Raw genomic sequence first — 21,782 nt, 5'->3', positions numbered from 1 at the left:
CATTATGTTTTTAATATAAGTTTTCTTTAGCTGTTTAGAAAGAAATGTAACAGTGGGGCACTTTACTCGTTGCTCTGATGTATGAACTGGTGAAGCTGGAGCTGCATGATGTCAGAACGACATTCAGTCATAGAGGATCCAAAGTCTGCATCCATTCTTTCTAAATCCCCGTGTCTGCATCTGTTCTTTCTAAACCTGTCTGTGGGCTTTATTTGAATGCTGTCTGTCTAAGGAGTTTGTGATGTGAAAAAATAAACTTGCCTGTTAGAAACAATACCAGGGTAGTAACTCTTCTGATTCTCATCTACTTTCTCATCACTTATGAGCACAAAGGCCTTATGTCGGTCGTAGGCCCGGATGACACTTGTGCCTGTGATGGTCTCCGAGAAATGGGAATAAATAGGAGATCGACTGACCGATTCCAGGCGTTTAAGTTGCCGAGACGTGGCCACATAAAACCTCTATGGTGATAAAAAAAATAAAACTTGAAACCTCATCATAATCTCAGTGGATACACAACACACAAGAGAAGGTTCAGATCAGAAAGCATTTACTTTACATACTGGAGAGAATCTACCTACTTAGTGGTAAGGTAGGGAAGATCTCAATCTAAAAATTCCTATTTCAAAAAAGAAAAGTCACCAATATTAATCTGAAGAATCCCTTATTCCTAAAACTTTTTTTACATTTATTCCCAAATCAGAAAATACATTATGAAATTAATACTCTGTTTTTGTGAAAACATCTTGACATACTGCAGAAGAAATCTGTGTCTGTATTTCCCAGATCTAATAGGTGTATCAGTGCAGTGCTGCCATACAGATATCTTACAAGTAAATGCTTCATGAACCTGAACCAAAGTTGTTTAAAGAAACATTCACATCTATGAACAACATTATATTTCTATAATACAAGAAAAAATCATACTAATCATTTTACTTTATTTAACAAAATGTTTAAAAATGCTATCATAATGTTGTAGTATATGGTTTGGCTTTGGACATTTATATTTCTGACTTCTATACAACAAATGTGTTTTGTAGAATATGTCTCTTAACAGTTTGGTAAGAATTGTATATTTCTTTTAAACACAACATTTCCCTTTCGTTGCAACACTGGCAACTACTAAAATGATGGAGATAATTCCTCAATATTTTCTTTAGTCTCTTCAATGTACAGCATGCTGGTAATAAACACTATTCTTGTCAGAATACAGTATTTTTTAAAACAAAATACAAGCAGGACACAAGCCACAGCCAACAGTTAAAAGAATTAAGCAGGCATGCAAAGAAATTACCCACTGCAAAAACCAGGATGTAAAGCACAGATTTGCTTTTAAGAGTCTAGATTTGCTTTTAAGAAACTAATTTCAATTCAGAAAGAACAGAATATGAATCAATTAATTTGGACCTTAAGCAGATTAAAGTTTAGTCAGCTGAGCTGTCAGTGCAGAACACAGATTGTTCCCAAAAAGAATACAATAAGATGAAGAATAAAAAAGAGGGAATTTTAAAGTTCCACCCATACATTTTCTAACTGCTTTATTCCATACGGAAGGGGGGGTGGGGGTGGAGCCTATCCCGGTATGCAAACGGCACAAGACAGGATACACCCTGGACAGGGCGCCAGTCCATCACAAGGCTCACAAAGACACAAACACAGACACAGACACACTCACACAAGGGCCAGTTCTCTTAAAAACCAATTTACCTACCAGAGCACCCTGAGAAAACCCACATGAACACGGGGAGAGGGTACAAACCACACAGATACCATCCCAGGTCCAGAACTGAACCCAACCCCCCAGTGCTGTGAGGCTGTAGTGCTAACCAATGTGCCCCCCAAGTTCAATGTTATCATTATTATTTTGCTAATGCTTTATACTAAGTTACTTACATTTGCTTCCATTTATACACCAGCATTTTACAGCTGCAATCTAAGTGAAGGAGCTGCTCAAAGGCCCAACAGCAATCCTAATGGCTGCTCCACACAGCTGCCTCACCAGCACACTCACTGTAACCACTAAAAAGCAGGAATCATTCCAGAAACAGGCCTCTCTATAGCTATCACTGTGTGGAGTGCAAATGATGGCAATCCATTTGGCCTAAGACAGACCCAAGCCCTTCTACTCTCCCCTGCTACTTGGAATTGGTAGGAAACCCCAGACAGGAATAAGGCACTGCGTGCTGGATGACTCCCGATAGGAGTGCACATTGTTTCAGATGTCATTGGTACATGCCCAGACTATACCATTAGCAGATGTAACCTGGATTGCCTCGTGGAGATGCACATTTGGTTATGCACATCCAGGGTTGGGTGGGCTAGCATCACTAAGGTTATCCTTGGTTCATGCCACAGCAGCCAGTCCTGCGATCTGCCTGGCATCTCCAAGCCTGTAGTACTGTCAGTAAGAGAGGTGCTGCAGCTCCAATCAATACCGACTGTCCTACAAGACACTGTGGAGCCAGCAATGCATCAGAGCACAGACAAGAGTGCCTGCACAGGTGGTTTAAAAGTCACCAATTACAAATTAGGTAGTTAAAATTCATAGTAACACGAACTGGTGATTCCAAACTTCTTAAAGAAATGTTCATAAATAACCTCAAGTCCAGTACCACAATAGTTTTGGCACAGTACTGTATGTTACAGTAGCAGGATGCTCCTTAACTCGCGTTTGAGAGTGGGAAAATGCATCAACCAGTTGTTGGAAAAAACTTAGGATTTACGGAAAGCCTACATGTGCATTTAGACAGCTGTTATGATGAGACAGGAAATATCCTATGAGGGATTTCCTAAGACAGAAACGGTTTTCTGTAAGACCACACTGCCTGTGTGGGACTAATGTGTCTGAGAGAAAGTTGTGTTACACTTTTCATTTGTCACTGGCCAAGGAGGTCAATGATACCTTGGCTTCAGAAAGCATACTTCTGAGTCATACACAGACTTAGTGCCTGTCAAGGCTCAACAACAGCCTTCAAGACATTTCCTGCTTCTAGTTTGACCAAAATAGCAACTTTTTGTTTGGATCATTATCTGACTTTTGACATACCAAAAATGTACCGTCGGCCTCAACAACAAAATAGAAAAGAAAGATCATATAACCAAAATAAGACTGTCTGACCTTGAACATGGTGCGAATTGATTTTTTAATGGCAGTACCAGCTTGATTTTAAAGCGAAATGATCCTTAACATCAATAACTTTATGTAGCAACTAATATTTATGAGACTCTACAAGACTGTTTTGTTCAGTCTTATAAAAACTGTAACATACTGTAAGCACATCTAAAGAACTCCATAAAGATGTTAAAGGCTCCTATTAAGGGGTCGCTTTCCATTCTGTAGGCTGGATTTATTAAATGAAACCCTTAGAAAAACATACAGTGCAACAGGCCCAGACCTTAGTCATTCATATTACCATTTACCACGTGACCTCCATTTTTCTCGGAAATTGCTAGTTCCAGGTTTTAATCCTCTCCCCCTTCTTTCATAAGCTCAGAACAATCAAATCCATTTATCCAACTTTCTGCTCAATTTATCAGCAGCACTTTCTGATTCTGTAATCTCTCTAAATACTGTACTTCAAAGTGCAAAGGAGTGACTGTATAAAGTTATATCGGCCATCAAAATAGACCAGCAAATCTACTTAACCAAGACTGTTCCCATCAAGATTAGAGGTTCTGCTGCCTAAAAGGAAAACGCATGTTTCTACAAGAGTTGTACTGAAGTCTAAAATACTATTTTATAAAACAATGCCTCTCCAGATATAATAAAGGTTCTGACATACCAGGTACTAGACAAATATATAATCTGATGGAATTTAAAGTGAAAGCAAGAAACAAATTCAAATCAAGCTTCTGCCACACGAAAGAAGAAAGCCTGAATCATCTTAGGGAAAAATCATACAAATAGTCTGTGTAAATAAAGCCTCCATCAGATCTTGCTCTGTAGTTCTCTACAGATTGCAGACGTTTTGAAGTTTTAAACCTTTCGTTCTCAAGCCTATGAAAGATTGGAGTCAAAAATACCATCTTGAACCATCAAGCTCATTTTCTCCTGAATCCCATATAAAACTGCTCAGGAGTGTTCGTAAAATGGCTTTTAATAATAATCGGGCCTTGCGGACGTGAGATTGTTATTTCACAAGAGTCACACACGAGCAAACCAAACCAAAACAAAAAGTTTTGTTAAATTACTAATGCAGACGTTTTTTAAAAATCAGTCACTGACAGTGTTCACGAAGGGCTAGGTCACTGTATATCAGGCATACAGCTTAGCAGTGACACTTCACATACTTTAAACCACATCCTGGAAGGTACTGTAGTTAACAGTTTCTGGGTAAAGTAGCCAAGTAAACATATCAATAGCAACAGGTTAATATATGTCCAGTCCAAAATTGCAGTGGGAAAAAAAGAGAATATTAGTAAATGGATTCAATTTGATGAGCTGTTACTGGAAAGAATGAATGATAAAGGGCTAGATTGGCATTTCAGGAGTTGCAGTTAATAGTTTTTTAAACTGGCAAACTGGCAGAACAGCCCTTATAAAAGTTTACCTGTCTATAGTCCTGCACAGCATTTCTGCAGTTTCCACATGGTTTAAGTGTACTTACTGTATACCATGCTTGATCACGGTGATGATCCATGTTTTTTATAATCTATCACACCCCCTTCTGTTTTATCATGTACTATGATGTCTCTGTTCCTTCCTGAATTTAACTATACTTGTACCATGGTATACCAGTGTAAGTTTTTATAAAGGAATGCCATACAAAATTAAGTAATCAACCACAATATAATGATCTATTCCACACTCCACCCAGGGCCCATGTCCACAGACTAGCACTACAAAAGAAGACTACTACAGAAAACTGCTGATCTTCAATTCCCACTCTACTCCCTTTGAATAATTCACCAGACAAAATGTGAAATCCATACTGCCAATAAAAAGTTGTTTCTTCTTCCTTTTTTCAAATAACACAGGCTTTAAGCTGTTTTGTTATATCACTATGAAGCAGCCGAAAAGCTTTTTTTTTTACAATGAAGATTTTTAAACAAACTCTGATTAGTCATCTAATTTAAATTAGTTTTAGTTTATAATTTCATATGCAATCTTTCCCAGAAAAACTTTAAGAAAGTGAAGCCCAATTTCAACTGTTGGAGATGCCTGGAGATGGGCAGGGTTTGAAAGAACAGCAGTGAAATCAATTAACCAAGCCCCATTCAAGACTGAGACTCAACCGCCTAGCTAGAGCGACCAAACCATATGGCACCTACAACACTAGGACAGTCAGTCAAACCATGACGATAACACAACAAACACGTGACATGCTGTATTAAATAGTTAGCCAGCTTTGTCCTATTTACCTGGACCCACCAATAGAACATCATTAATGGCACTATCACTATGAGGAAGACAGGGGTGAGGGCAGAGCATATGAGCAGCACGTTTACTGTGTACCAGAAAGTGCGCATCCAAATATCAATATTGTCAGGGATGTAATTGTCAATAATATCCACATCTTTGCTGAAGCGGTTCAAAATTCTCCCTGAGGGAGTGGCTTCAAAAAAACCCTGAGGAGAGCGAAGGATGGTCTGGAGCATGTTCTGGTGAATCATCCGGGAGGCCCTCAGCATGCTGTAGGCTCGGCACAGAAAACAGAGCCCCAGCACAAGTGCACCTGTGTAGCAGCACAATGAGAATAATATGAATTCACAAAGCACAGAATAGCTGCAACACTTAAGTAAAAGGTTTGTATTGAGTTCTCTTTGGACAGTTTGTTCACCCATTTAGTCCTGCACAGCACTGTTTGACCGCTATGAGGCACTGCAGGGTTTATAATTCAAAGGGGAGAAAAAATGGTGTTAAAACAAAAGAACATCCCTAATTTACAGGGAACCAATGATTCAGAAATAGAGGAAGATAACAGCACGCATGACTCCAGATAGAGGAATTACCTTGGAGAGGACGAAAAACAAACAAGCATTGTGACAGGAAGGATTTAAATTGAAATCCTTTCACCAAAACAAAACATCATGACGTTGTAAATAACACAGAACAGGATGCTAATCCAATATTTCCCAATACATATCGTGAACATTGTTTTTAGGAACCAATGTTTCACTTCATTTATACAGGCTAGTGTTCTTTCTAGACTTATGTGTGAAGCTTAGTTGCTTTGTTCAGTGTATTACACTGTCTTTTGTCACTGTAAACAAGTTACATAAGGGCTAGAAATACTGTACAAGATTCTAATATGGAAGAGGAACAAATGACAACCTTTCTTCTTTCTCTCTTACAGTAGACACATATTTCTTGGAATGCCATGCAGAATGCCTTCTCCCGAACTCTGCTTCCTCCCCAATAAGTCACAACACCCCCCTCCCCTTCAGCTGGAAAAGAATAACAGTCTGAAAGAATTCCTCACTTGAACAGCACCTGTAATGAATACCGATCTTAGTTAGCTGTATTCTGACTGAAGAAAAAAAAATGTTGTCATTTGATGTGACAAATAACATGAAATAGTGTCTAGTTGTTTCTTGCTTCCTAAACAGAATACCTAATAAAGGCAGACACCTAGAACTGTGGAAAGTGCTTCATCAAAGCCTGCAACGATGAAAGGTGTAATGTCAAAAGATGTCAGAAACAAACCTCTATAGCTACAGAGTACATTTCTACATGTACAAAATATAAATAAACCCATATCGCTGGCACTTGTTTAAATGTTTAAACAAGGTACATTATGATCATAAATACTCTCGAAACACAACATACTGTACACCTGGTTTGTACCATTATTCTTTTCAATAAAAGAGTTGAACATGAGCCTACACCATGCACATGAAATATCTAATAAATAAGATTGGAACTAAATAAATCCAAATATGTGGAATCATATTTTCACTAAAGACACTGAAAAGCCCACGAGCAAATCAAGTGTCAAATCACCTCTTCCTAAGCCCAGTCTGTTGCCAAAGTTGACTGCTGAAATCGCCAGTGATTGGCATCACCATCACAGCATCATTTTTCAATATTAAATATGTTAAATTTTCAATGTCGTAAAAAATCAGTCTACCTCTATAAAGTTCCAATATGCAGAACACTGTATCCTCTAGGAGGTAATTAGCTGTGATACTGACTAGGTGTGTTGGATAGTTGGAACAAGCAGGAACCAAGCCCCATTCCTTTGCTTTAGCAGTACAGCACTTGATAAACTGAGCCAAGAGGTTCACCCCATTATTTGAAGCAAATGAATGGACAAATCCATTCATCACCCATAGCTGCTTCAACATATAGACTGGTGTGGCAAGCCAAAGCTGAACCTGGCAGACACAGGCTACAAGGTGGGAGTACAGTCTGAACAGGTTACCAGTTCCAGTATGTCTTCATAAGGTGAGAGAAAGACCACACAAACCGGGACAGAGCATGCAATCTCTGCATAGAAGGTTCCTCAGCCCAGAATTCAACCCCACCCTAGCTGTGAGAACTAAGCTGCTAAGCCCCTCGCCACTGTGCTGTATAAAAACACATCACATACGCACTGACACAGTCCAGGCTTCTCTCTCCAGGCTAGATTAGTCAGCTGGAATGAACCAGGCCACTTGGAAGAGAAAACATCAAAAGTTCACTTATCTGACATACAAAAAATCAATTTACAGACAAAAGCAACTTAGCTAATGCTGTGATTAAAAAAAAAAATTCATTAAGAAATAAGGTACATGTAACAGTAGCTTTCTTCCATACCTTGGATCTGTTTTACAAGGAAATCAAAATGCTGAAATACTGCTGTTATACCATAAGTATGTGCTTGCTTGGCTTACAGCATCTTTGAATCAAATGTAAATGGGTCGACAACAAACAGTTTTAAAAAAACAACTTAATGCCTGGCTATAGTACATGAACTGAGCAATAACCTTTAAATCTTTTTGCTAGCCATCCGTCTCCCTCCACCCTGAAGCTTGTGCAATACAAGCCTGACACTGTCCTGTCTGGACTTACTGCACACCACAATCTGAACAGTGGAATTATTCAAAGAGCATGGCTACTGAATTACAGGAACAAGACTGTTTGCTGTATGGTAGTGTGCTCAATTCTATTACAAAAATAGTATTACAGGCCGTTAATGCAATTAGTAGGACTATTCAAATAACTATTATGAAAACAAGAAACTAGTGTAATTTATGATGGGAGGAATACAAATGGTGAATAGGTTATCGTAGACACTAGAGGGCGCCACGGTCATCATTAGAACTCTACAACAGGTTTCTCCTCGCCTGGTCCAGGAGAGAATCAATCCAGTAAGCCTTATAAGTCACCCCAAATCACCCGTTTTCAAACACAGGGCTGCAAAGGTCTTGATCAGTTAAGCAAATATTTGCGGATGTACTGTATGGAAAGTCTGGTCCTTAAGAGTTGGTAATTTCTGTCCCAAAAGATTTTTAAATGACTTCTTTCAGAATGAACATTTTCCAGGTCTTCAAAAACTGATGACTGAAATGTTACCCCAAATGAATCAGGACCCTCCAGGGGCAGGGCTGAAGAAGATCTAAGGGCTCACACCATCATGGGTACATTGTTGGACATGCTGAGCCAACAGAGTGCCCTCTGGTGAGTGCAGTCTTTGCCCACAGGAATGAATCGTCCAAAGGCTCCGTTTGTGTAGCAATTTTCTACTAGAACGTTCCAATAAAATACAGCTGTCTCAATACAGCTGCCGGAATAGGCCAAGTAAATTTAAAATTCCCCCCCTCTCCCAATATACCCAGTATGGAAAACAGTACTAATCTGCACTTAAAATTCCTTCACTTGCTCCTGTTCAGCTATATAAAATTGCTGTTTGATGCCAGAGCAAATAAAAATAAGTCATTTAAGTTTAAACTAAACTGGAACAAATCCAGTAATTCAAATTTCCAATACTATGGTACACATGCTCGCACGTCATTGTTCCTGGCCGGGCTTAGTTAAAAATGCTTTTCAGTCGAGTCAATCGATTTTGAACCAGCCCTTTCAAGCTGTATGAATCATCCTGAACCTTGCAGCTGAAATCAGGAAAGTGTACAAACTTTCTGTACTGCTATGGACCCACACCCTCACCCCACCATCAACCAGCCTGGCAAAATGGGATTTGACAGTTCATGTATTTACATATGGAAAGGAGGAAAACAGCAGAAGGCCTGGAATCAGAGGACTGCAGAGGGAAAAGGATATGGTGATGTGCCGTTAGGAAAGACAGAAAACATGACGTGAAGACAGAACTCACAGGCCCAAAGGACCACATCTCCACAGCCGAAAGGAGCCCCGTTTAAAAGACACTTGGTTTCTGTTTGTGTTACATTTGAGCAGGTTGGTTTGGGAGACACAGCATTACAGTATTACAGCTGAAATCTACTTTTATGACTTTTTCTCTTGCAGCTTTCCTGTAGAGTTTGAATGACTAGTGAACTACGCTGTTAATACTGTCATTTGGCTGAGCTGCAGAAAAAACAATTGAGGAAACACTGCTCTTTGTTTGGTGAGCAGTCCATGTTAAAGCCCTACACTTTTCAAAAAACATAGAAAATTAGAGGTTGATTTTAATTTGGCTTGTAATGTGGACTGTCTGTTCAATGGCTTTTTAATTACGCATAAAGAGCTGTTGTCACTTCATGACAACAATACAATTTTTAAGCCCTCCAGTAAATCTTGATCCCCCCCTCCTATTTTTTTTAATATCCAGTTTTGTAAACACTGTAAACACGTACAGAAAGCCACTCAGCAGCCAGAGCCAAATGACAGTTAAGGGACATGACGAAGCCAAGTGAAGTCAAAGAACGGACCTAAACGATCATTCACCAGGGACAAGAGCACACATTAAGCGGCATTTTCTTTGGCAATTCAATCATTAACTTGTTGGGAGTTTATGAAAAAGTACCTGGACAAAAACGTAAACAAGAGCGAGGGGCACAATGACCACAGCAAAGATGGGGGTTGTGGCCATGATCACAATCATAGTGGACAGTGAGACGAAGAGGGTGGCCAGGAACATTAGGATTGTGGGCGGGATAAGCTCGTCAATCACGTAAATGTCCTTGGAGAAGCGATTGAGAATGCGCCCTATGGGTGTGGTGTCAAAAAAAGACTGAGGCGTCTGAAATTTATTCTCTAGAAGAGCCGAGTGCAGATTCTTGGCGGCTCCAATACCAGCCAGGGTCAGTGTGAAGGAGGAGATGAGCACCAGCAGGCCTGTTTGAGGAGAGGACAAGGACAGAGAGTGGTGAGTGACTGGAATGATGGAAGGACACAGCTGAAAAAAAAAAGACAAGGTTTGTGACATGAGTGGGTGGTGCCTTGGTTAACAATCAAATGAGATGACATCTTAAATAAGAACGAAAAAGTGTGGCGGAAACATGGCATCGCCCACACGAGGTTAGGAAAAGGTGAACACCACTGGAGCACTGGAACTGTTCACAGCAAGACAAACTGAAGTCATGAGTTTGCTCTGCTGGTTTGAAAATAAATTTGCCTATGTTTATGGTGTATTTTAAAAAAAAGTTTCGCTTGGGAGCACAACAACCACTTCTTTTGGCAGGACAACAACAGGAACAAACTTTCAAAAAATGTATCCCTGAAAGAGAACATGTGGAAGTTAAGATAATTAAAAAACATCATATTACTAAATTGCTTATATTGCATCTTTTGACATCGTTTAAAATGGGTCCACTTTTTTATTTCCACATTATATTCCCTCTAATAATGTATAAAGGGTGAACAAGAGAACACAACTGAAGCCTTTTTCAGATATTAATGATCAGGACTAGAGATAAGCACTGAATTGATGTTTAATGTTGTGTTCAATATCGCACTGATAATCACACCAGGTGATTAGCAAAATTATTAACATTTTCTAATTATATTTTTCCATTTCACTGCAGAAAATCCAAGGTTTGGTTTAAAGCCAATAAAAGACCACCTTTGTTAAGAAATGAAGATCAGGGAAAGGCTTTCAGAGAGCAGGAGTCCAATTTTTCTTTTACTTACAGTACATGGCAGAAAACAGGGCATCCACATTTTAAAACTAATCAAATCCTCAGCAATTTTAAAAGTGGAAAACCAAAAGGTACATCTTACACAGATGCAATGCAGTTATGTGTGGTCAGACCTGTGCCATCCACTATCCTGATTTAATAGTCTTACTGTACTGCCTTCCCTCTGCAACTCTGACTCACCCAGCTGTAGGTGATGCTGACACACACCAAGCCAACTCTTTTGCAATAAACACAATACAATGCACATTTGCATTTAAAAAAATAATTATTTTAGCAAATGACAGTAATTCTCTCACATTTCACATTTATGTAGCTGTTTGAGTGGGGAGCTGTGTCAATGTGCCACTGACTGCCAAGCACCAAGTAAAGATAATTCCACACGGAGAAATAGAAAGACAACACGCGCCATGTCTCACACATGATGAAAGCTGACTCACTTGGCATCTTCTTTCTACTGTGCAGTGTGGAATTGACCTTACCTGGTTCCTGTATTTCTCTAGCGTCCTACACCAACAGAGACAAGCTGGAAAGGGTGATAGAGGGCCCTTACCTTGCGTCATCCCCAGTGCGGCATACACGCCCACTCGCATTTGAGTGTCCACCTGCGTCCCGTTCTTGGGCACATCGTTCGTCCAGGCGCTCAGCCACACGTTGGCGCCTATAGCTGCCGCGTTCTGGCAGGCGTACAGGAAGCAGATAAAGACGGAGAAGAAAGGCCCGACGGCCTTGATATATTCCAGAAACACTTTCAGCTTCACCTGGGCGTTTGATGGAGAGGAGTGCAGAGGTTAGGAAACGTATCACAGACAAGGCACTGCGTCCAAGGAGCTTGCCTGTTCCACTTCTTAAGACAGAAACATTCCCTGAATAGTCTACATTAAAAACTAAGAGCGCCATACAAACAGAAGTCCCTTCATGTGGTTGGTGAACTCCTCCACAGCCACACACCACAGCAGACAATCTGCCATAAATGCTACTGGAGCTTGCCATCAGTTTGTTACATTCAAATTGCATTGTGAATTTAAGATTTTGTTCCTTTGTGCAAAATGCGCATTTAAAACAATTCAAGATTCAGTAGAACTCAACAGACCTGAGGTTATGACACAAGTGTCAGGACCTCACCCTTCTACTGTAGACCATAATGACCAAACATTTTTGTACTCTAAAATTATACGTTTTCCTGGATCACAATGTCATCAGACAGGGCAACATTATCATAGATCTTCTGAAGGTTACAATCTGTAAAGGTTATCCAACCTTTCTATCACAGTGCTTTTCACAACCCCTAAACTGTTTTTTTCAGAACAAAAAAATATACTTTTATACACTATATACCTACTTATATAGGGTATATAATCCTTATACAATTAAGATGCTGTTTTTTTAAGCAGATTCAGTCATGTCCACTAGAGGGCAGACCGGCACTTACTCTGCCAGTCTCGGCTGTCTCTGCCTGAATGAGTTTCTCGGTCTCCGGTTTCTTCTTTTCCATGGGAGGTTCCACCCTCCTCTTTTCACTGCATCTCCGCCGTGTGGACATTTTCTTTGGGTTATCCATGTCTGCAGACACGACACTGATCTGCCTGCAAGGGATGCAAAAAATGCAAATTGTAAATACGGAAAAAGGAAAAATGGCTTTTCACTCTTGCCAAGTTACCAGCCTGTATTTTTCCTCCAACAACTGGTGAGGTGGTTCTGTTTGTATGATTAAGTTTTTGGTGTTTGGAATCCCTTTGTTGGATATTTATATCTTGTAAATGTGATGGTTCAACTGCAAAACTATCCTTGTGTTCGAGGCTACGTCTGAGGGAAGGTAGCACTCTTAATCACTCCTTACATGTGAACATCAAAAATTCAATAAAAACACAGGTTGTATTATTTTCGGAATTTGGGGGCATTAAAAGAAATACACCGCTCAATGGGTGGTAGCTAAAATCTTACCTAATAAACTGTCTGCGCGCTTCATTAACAACAGGCTCATTGTCTACCATGTCAATGTGGTTACTCAGAGCATCATCTGGGAAGGTTTCTTCGTCTTCAAGCACTGACACTGAATCAGATGAAATTTAAATACACAGTATCATTTGTGACAGCTTTTGACAAGCCACACATAAACAAGCCTAACAGACATGGCCCCTAAGAATATATTCTCTTGGTATATAAATAAAACGACCGTTCTTAAACCCCACCTTGAATGCAAATAAACATTTTACTTATTCTGGAACAGATGTGAGTAACACATTTTTCAGGAAGCATAAGTTAATATTTTTAGTTCTAACCTTTTGAGCGCTTATCCTTAAAAGGAAAATATGTAGTTTCCTAGCAGGATTTTCCCCAGAACAATATATTGAAAATTTCAACTACCCTCAAATTTCATCCAGCATAAATGTGCCAAACAGTTAAATAATAATAGAATTTAACAATAATTTTAATAATGGAAGAAAATATTTAAAGCCCAAAAAAGGTACTTGTAGCTTCTTCTTCCTCAATGAAATCTTCCATCGTATAATTCCTGAGGAATTCGGCAAAGGCTCTATTCTGCTTGAGGAGTTCCTGGTGGGAACCCATCTCCGACACTTTGCCTTCCACTATCACCACGATGTTGTCCACCTGAGGCAGGAAACTGATGCCATGGGTCACAAGGATTCTGGTCTGTAACATAATCAGGAAAAGGTGAGCTTCTATGGCCACTTTCAGTCTACCATGAAGCTTCAGATTCAAGGAAAACATACAGTGTGAAGCAACAGAGTCCAGGGATTCTTACTTGTCCTCATTTTTCCCTTATTCTTTCTGTGCTCTCCGATCACAAGACAGAGCACCCGCCAGCAGGCTGGTCCTGCTATTCCCCTTACTCTTACTGTACTCTCCAATCACAAGACAGAGCACCCGCCTGCAGATTGGTCCTGCTATTCCCCTTACTCTTACTGTACTCTCTGATCACAAAACAGAGCAACTGTAGGATTTCTTACTTGACAACTAAAACAACTTCCAAGCCAGCCAGCATTAATTCCCCCCCACCGAGTACTAGATTACTTCAAGGTCAAGGTACAGTGACAAAATACTGCTGACTGGAGGGGAGAACATCAGTGCTATTATTCAAGCCTTGTTAACTTTAAAAGTTTAAGAACACCTAATCAGCAGTTTAACTAAAACTGAGACTAAACTCAAACTACCTAAAATATTTTTCTTCTCATGCACTCAACATGAGGTTGTCTTCCTTTCACAGCTTTCACTCCTTTGTATCCTAAAACCTGCTTGGACCTTTAGCTTATCACTGAGCTATCAATGTCCTGGGCAGTGCTGGCCTGTTTTAGGAAGGTACTCCTATAGTGATAAGTAATGAAAAAAGGAAAAAAAAGCCATTACTTGAATTCCTTGCATCACAGAGAGGGGCTTTTCCTAAAGAGAACTGCCCTGCTCAGATAACAGAAGGAAAAGCATTTTGTACAATAACACAAATAATAAGCCATACCTTGCCCTGGAGTGCCCCCTCTGGCCCAATAACCTTGTCAAAGATGTGCTTGGCAACGTGGGCGTCGACTGCAGACAGGGGGTCGTCCAGAAGGTAGAGGTCAGCCTCGCTGTACAGAGCTCTGGCCAGGCTGACACGCTGCCTCTGGCCTCCGGACAGGTTGATGCCCTGGGGGTGGGACAACACAAGTCAGAGAAGAGCCAGGTACTCCCAGCCCTCTCCGGCATCTCTCAAACGCCTCTACTCAAACTCTCAGTTCCACAGTTATTCATTCAGAGGAGTAACAGTAATTCAGAATAGTAAATAGTAATAACAATTCTACTCTCCACTCTGAGGTGTTCTGTACGTAACTGAACTGTACTTCAATGATGTGAATGTTCTGACTAATCCACTGCCAAAGAGCTTGCGAAAAATATGTCCAGCCAGTATAATAAATGGGTTAACGGTTTAATTGGCTTGGTCATGGCTGAACAGAAAACAGAAGACACAAAACTCTCCAGGAATTGTGTTTGAAACCCTCAAGATTGTGCTGACTCTGTTCTAATTTATTTCATAAATGTTAGCCTCATTTGTAATAATGACATTTTTTACCTTCTTATAATGAGGTACTTCACAAAATGTGATAATACATTTAATCATTGAAACATTCCACAAGGATGGAGACAATTATGTTTTGCTCTTAGGGTCTAATCATTTCCTACTTGTATCGTAGTTTGCATCTCTGATGTTAATCACCTTTAAAGTGTTAAGAACATTAAGTGAATGAATTATGTATCAATGTTAATTGATGGTACTGTGTAAGAGTTTAATTCCGAAATGAAAGATGGGGGGGTGACCTGTGAGCCCCAGGTCCAGAATATTGTAAAGGTACTGTTTTTCCATCATATAAATATTCCCAAGCTATGTCCTATGCTGTTATAACTGCAAATTTGTTGTATAAAACAGTATAATACTCTACTTGACTCTACTGAAAAGAATATACATTACACTTTGTATAACCCATACTTTAAGAAAACCATCTCTTCATTATTTTTCTTGACTATAATGCCTTCCCCAAACCCTTCATCAGGCAAATCTTAAAACTGCTTTAACATTTTTGTAACTCTTCCAAAAGCAATTGTGCTCAGCCCTGGTAAAATGTATATCCCTGTGCTGTACTGCAGTTAATAATTCAGGGACAGCGGTTTCCTATAACAAGATTTCAGTTACTAGAATCTGACAGAGACACCAACAGTACATTAAAGAGATGAAAGAGTGGGGTGAAAGATTTTAAACTGGGAACGTTTACCTGGGAAACCCCAAGAAACTCTGAAACCTGTGTGTAAACCCTGCCTTAACCCTTTTGATAGAAAAGGCACATGCAAGATCGTGTAAGGAACAGCAAGCCATAGTTACCCAATGCAGAGAACAACTTTATGGTATTCTATTGTCTTTTTTGCAAATGTAAATTTATCATGTTCTGTGTACTTTAAACACTAGGCACATTTGTCATCGCTGCTCCATTAAATTGCTTTTATTGTTTTCGTAATATGTTTTATATACAACATTACTAGTCAGGTGTCTTGAAGGGCCCATTTGTTACACAAAACGTACAGCACTTCTTTTATATTCTGGGCCAGGCCAATCAGTCTCGTGTGCAGTGATCTATGAAGAAAATGTGAAGTCACCCAAATTACTTAATCAGAACTATCAGTCTTCTTCATGGAAACCGATAGATATTGGAAAGATTTGTGCTTGGCTCCATCACATGCGCATACACGGCTACTGCAAAACATCTACTGGGCTTATCCTAATCAAATTCTAATTTAAGACTTTAACATCATAGGTTGGGTCTTAAGACATTTTGACCAAAAGATTACAAAGAGTGGTAAATGATCTTATGTCAGAATATCTTTATTCTTCCACTGCGTATCCTCAGGGCTGTGTGCTATCCCCCATCCCATACAGTACATTTGTATACAGACACCTGTAGAAACTCATGTGATTTGACAGACAAATCATTAAGTTTGCTGATGACTCTGTCATTTTCAGTCTGGATTATTGTGGATTATTTCGTTGAGTGATGTAACAACTCCTTCATTCAACTTAATGTGCCTGAAACCAAATGGTCATTGATTATAAAATTATTGATTATAGAAAGCAACTACAAGTTACAAAATCAACAGTCATTGAGAAGCAATAGATTACAATTCTCAACCATTACAAATATCTTTGCAGTACTGCTGATTAAAAGCTAACCATTGAAGAAAACATGGATGCGATATGTAAGAAGAGCCAGCAGCAACTGTTCTTCCTGCGAACTCTGCTCTTTTAATGTGTGTAGTACAACGAAGACTTTATTCTATAGAACCTTTACTCAATCTGTCACAACATTTCCCGCTGTGGCACAATTGTTGGTGCACAACAGCTACAGCAGTCAAAGTGGAAGGTCACAATAATCACTGACTGCCGCGGCCACGGTGATTATCTTGCACATCTGAGCTCCTTCCAGCTTGGCGTTGTTTCAGACAATCGAGATTCAAGTGTCACAGAATGGAGTTTTCCTTTATTCCCACGGCTACTGACCTTCTCAACCTGCACAAACTGACTGGGGATTTTATTTTATGGATATATTATTTTTTATGGTAAACTGGAGGAAGCAAGGCAAGAAGGTAGAAGGTAAATAAGGAAGAGGGGAAGGAAGCCGAGCTAAATCAGCAAGCGCTTGCGCTGCCACAGCTCCAGCATCACGGTTTACCAAACACATCAGTGCAGCCCTCGGGTCCATCACCGCTGCTCAGGCAATGAACACTCAGATCAAGCAGACATTTTGGTGCACAGCTGCAAGCTGATAAGAGCCCCTCCCTGTCCATCAATACCTTCTCTCCAATTTCTGTCATATCCCCTCCCGGCAGGACTTCCAGGTCAGTGACCAGTGCGCAGGCCTCCAGCACACTGCGGTACTTCTGCTCGTTGTAGGGAAGCCCAAAGAGGATATTGTTTCTCAGGGTGGCGTTCTGAATCCAGGCCTGCTGGGGGACATAGGCCACCGAACCCTGAAAAGAAGAAGAAAACCACAGTTGCCATCTTAAAACGATCTCCCAGCAAACGATGCCTTCGACCGGTCCACTGATGGATGTGGTATCAATTTCCTTCTCACAGTCAGAGCCGCTATTTCATTTTTCGGGAGGGGACCGTGTGAAGCAGGCGTAACATTTATGAACTGGGCGGCAAAGTTATTACTTGGCTGGTTGGAATTGACTTTTAATTAAGTTAACAAGAACTCTAACTTAGTTCTTGAGCAATCAAGTACATAAGTAACTTGAGATACTGCTCTTGCTTTAATCTGACTGGCCCAATATAATAATATAGGCTGTAATAATAATTGCCTGCTGATGAGAGGATGGAGGGAGAGATTGAGAAGTGATGAATGGGTGTACAATACCCATACATATACTCAGTCAGGCCCATCAGAGGGTTAGCTCTTGCTCTCAAACTTCCATCACAAAGCCTAATTGTTGCCAGTTTGTAATGTTTAAAAAAAATGTACCATGAAAAGAATTTCTAAAAATAAGCCACATTAGTCTTGTAACCACAAGGCTACCATAACCAATTCCAGGGTCAGGGTGGATGTTGCCATGTGTCTTCACATTGAAAAGAGGTTAAACACCCACATTAGAGACTTTTGTGTATATTAGAATATTGTGTATGATGTTGGTCACCATGCTATAGAAAAGTTATATCAGTCCACAGAAGTAAAACTAGATGCACTCTGGAGCTTATGGTAATGCCATACCGTGACACGCTGAAAGAACTAAACCTTTTTAATATGAACAGAGAGGCTAAAAGACGACTTGATTAAAGTGTTCAAAATCCTCAAATGCACTGACAAAAGTAAACCCAGAGGACTTCTGCACAATGAGCAGTAAAACAAAAACCAGAAGGCAAAAGTGGAAACTACATCAAAGTGCTTCTTTAAGAAACAACTGACCTAGCTTCTAAACAGGCTGGATGGGTCAAATGGCTTCTTCTTGTTCATAACGTCTCTTATGTTCTTATGAGACTAAAGCAGAAATCAAACAAGTATGAAACACAAATAACAAACCCTGACTGATATCTCCCCCTCCAGCTTCTCCATCTCCCCTAGCAAAGCGGATATCAGAGAGGTCTTCCCACAGCCCACGTGGCCAACCACTGCCAGGAGGGAGCCCTGAGGCACCATCAGGTTGATACTGCAGACAGAGGAAAGCACCAGAAGTAAGAACAAAATTGTTCTCCTTATTTATTTATTTGACACCAAACCATGTATCTGAGCTTGTACGAGAGCATTAGGTGCCAAACTGAGACCCTTGCTCTGGTGAACTGCGTGTGCCAGAGTCCTTCTGTACCAGCTCAACACATAGCTGCTGTACTGTAGGTGAGTAAAATTCACCTGTGGGTTCCAGCCCCCTGAGTACAGACATGTTAGTCAGTTATTAGAATAAAAAGTACAACCAGATGGATTATTCTGGCTAAATCTGAGAGGAGTGGGCAACACAAACTTTTTTTTTTCAGACTGAGCTGGCAAGGAAGGATCCATGGTGGAATACACTTCAGTTTGAGCTGGTCTTGCTGCTGTCTTGGGCCCAGTACCTTATTGACTGGGAGTGTCCTAATATTCTGGCCAATAAGTGTACAAAAGAGCTACAGACTGCTAGGAAACAGGAGAAATGGAAAACATAAGGCCCACACCTGGGATTGATCAATTTCACCCTGTCACAGTAAGTACTACTACTAGTGTAGCAATATCAAGACAGATGTGCTACAGTCCAGTCTCCTGTGGTCAATAGAACTGTCAGTGATCTAGGGGGCTATGATTTTTAGGAGTGAAGCTACTACACTGAAGGCATTGCATGGAGCTCCACTGTAATTGTCCAGAACTGCCATTTTTTAAATCAAACACATTGGAAATTAAGTCTAGTTCCATCTTTCCATGTTACTTAGGTGGGTCCCTGCTGCTCATAAAGCTCATTAAGAGAAGATCTGACTGCATTTCTCAACTCATCTTGCTCACAAATCCTGCAGCTGGAAATAGAGAATACTACGTTTGTGTCTAAGCTGTACAGAACTAGGAAAGGCAAAGCACAACTATATGAAACAAAGTAAAGGATAAGTAAAGGAAAAGCAGGATTATATTAAAGCTGTATGCAGTATATATACTGTATATATAAAGCCATTCCTAAATATTAATACTTTGCCCATTCTTCTATAGAGCTCTCTGAAAAAAGATAATCAAAAACTGATTTTATTATTATAAAATATTAACAACATTAGGATGTAAAACATTTGTTTTATTACATAATAGTGCACCACCAATTCATGAGGTCACTGCATCTGAAGTCACTAAAATCAGGTTCCTTTCCATTTGACCATCTTGCTTGTTCATATATGTATGGATTTCACTATGCTCCTATCCAGTGTTTCTGTAGTATTTCCAAATCAGTACATGTTGTATAGCTGGCACAACCAGTAAAATACCCAGAAAACGTACTTGTGAAGAGTTGCAGGTCCTTGCTTAGACCAAGTGAATTTCCCATTTACAACAGTGACAGCAAAGCCTGAAAGAGGGGAACACAAGGTTGTTGTTTAATGTATTCAAAATGCAACGACTACTAATTACTTCTGTTGCAGCAGAGTGAAAATCCGTTACGTACGTACAGTAATTCAAAAACACAGAAATTAAAACTGCCTAAAAGAATGCAAGTAAAGAATGCAAGTGCAGAATGCATTCCTTTTCCAGCTAGATGTTTGAACTCCTTAATCAAGACAATGACACACATGTATTACAACATGCTTCTTATCAATTTCATGTAAAATCAGGAGAGGACACCTGTTGCTAGTGATAGGTGATGAACTGTGATGGAAATGTCACAAACTCACAGCCACATCTGGACTGTGTAGCTATCTTAAATCTTTTTCCTGGCAGTAAGTCTTTTGGATGTCATTTACTTTGAAGTCTTGTAAAAAAAATGTGTATGTTTTCCATATGCAGGTTTCAGCTGACTATTAACTGTTGACTGTTGTTTTATGTAATAGGTTTATTTATTGAATGTTGGTGCAAAGGCATCCAACTGTTTAAAACTTTTGGGGTCATCTTAAAATGTACTCACAATAACAAATATTTCTCTGCTCCCCTTTACACCTTAACACGAAAAGTCTTTCTTACAATACAAGAAGGCTTCTCTAACAGTACAAACTTAGGAAAATTGTGTTTGCATTGCACTCTGAATAATTAAGACATTTACAGTGTCTTCAATGTCCTGTGAAACAGAATCTCTGAGAATATGGAGCACCAAGATGCATTTTGTTCTTCTTAGCAGAAGAAACAGTACACACAATATGCTGCTAGAAACATTTGGTAACAAACTGTGCTTTCAAAACTTTCCTTGCATGATGAAAAACTAACTTTCACGATTTTTTTGTCATCTTTGCTTATGCAAGTCTGCCAACCACATGGAGAACACCATGACTGACAATCCAGAAAATCAGGCTGTAAACAACAAGGTATGGATGGAAATCGATCCCATCTGAATGTATTTAATCTGTATTAATGTATAAATTTAAGACCTGCCCTGGCAATACTAAGGCGCTTAGCCCTAGTGTGTTTTTCACCTGGCTTTGGCGTTTTTTTCAGGACTTTCCTTGGGTTTTTGGACTATGTTTGGTCTTTCTGACTTTTGCTTTGGATTACTGCCTGGCTTGTTATTTGTGCTTGCTCTGGCTTTCAAACTTTGTTTCCTACTCGGCTCTCTGGCTTTTAGGATACTCCTTCGGCACCTTGATTTGAAGTTTTTACGGATTTGTCCCTTGCCTGTTTACTTCAGCCCTGGGCTGTGTTTCTCTGCCCTGTTTGCTTGTTTGCTTAGCTCTACAGATCTTCCCTGACCTGCCATTGGATCCCCTCTTTGAGTTCAGAGGTGGGCACTTCTTGTAAGTACAGCATATTATAGTTGTATTTGCAAATTCTTTACATTGAATTTTGTTTTTAAGATTTCTTCTCACACAGTCCCTAACATAATTTTATTGTAGATTTTATACAATATAAACATACTGTACACACTAAGATGATAGTTATTCTTGATTTATTTAGTATATGTGAGTTGGTGGGAGACAGTCAGTGTCTGGAAGGACAGATCACCCAGCTGTCCAAGTGTCACCCAAGAGACTATTCACCCCTACACAAAGTTGGATATGTGTACTCTCTCAATCGCTCCTTGTAGTTGCCTTAGAACTGATTTGACCTAAAATAAGAAATGGTTTATAGTTTTGA

General features: G+C 39.8%; 1 protein-coding gene across 4 annotated transcripts in view; it reads right to left on the bottom strand.

Moving 5' to 3' along the window:
• Positions 1 to 21,782, bottom strand: part of abcc3 (ATP-binding cassette, sub-family C (CFTR/MRP), member 3) — a 94,699-nt gene that overhangs the window by 5,498 nt on the left and 67,419 nt on the right. For 3 of the 4 annotated variants that reach the window (XM_015356119.2, XM_015356121.2, XM_015356122.2), the window contains 10 exons: positions 20,004 to 20,070; positions 18,579 to 18,705; positions 17,353 to 17,529; positions 14,495 to 14,662; positions 13,491 to 13,674; positions 12,964 to 13,072; positions 12,452 to 12,605; positions 11,573 to 11,780; positions 5,365 to 5,678; positions 262 to 461 (listed from right to left, as the gene is read on the bottom strand). In XM_015356119.2, the coding sequence (XP_015211605.1) occupies positions 262 to 461; positions 5,365 to 5,678; positions 11,573 to 11,780; positions 12,452 to 12,605; positions 12,964 to 13,072; positions 13,491 to 13,674; positions 14,495 to 14,662; positions 17,353 to 17,529; positions 18,579 to 18,705; positions 20,004 to 20,070 (1,708 nt within the window). Of the gene's footprint in view, positions 1 to 261; positions 462 to 5,364; positions 5,679 to 9,908; positions 10,220 to 11,572; positions 11,781 to 12,451; positions 12,606 to 12,963; positions 13,073 to 13,490; positions 13,675 to 14,494; positions 14,663 to 17,352; positions 17,530 to 18,578; positions 18,706 to 20,003; positions 20,071 to 21,782 lie in introns of all 4 variants that reach the window. The other variant, XM_015356120.2, reaches the window with a different exon arrangement.

This window comes from Lepisosteus oculatus, chromosome 9 (assembly GCF_040954835.1).
Source record: "Lepisosteus oculatus isolate fLepOcu1 chromosome 9, fLepOcu1.hap2, whole genome shotgun sequence".
Classification (NCBI taxonomy): Eukaryota; Metazoa; Chordata; class Actinopteri; order Semionotiformes; family Lepisosteidae; genus Lepisosteus; species Lepisosteus oculatus.
Note: the sequence above shows the minus strand (reverse complement) of the source record. Positions and strands in the feature narration are given on the sequence as shown.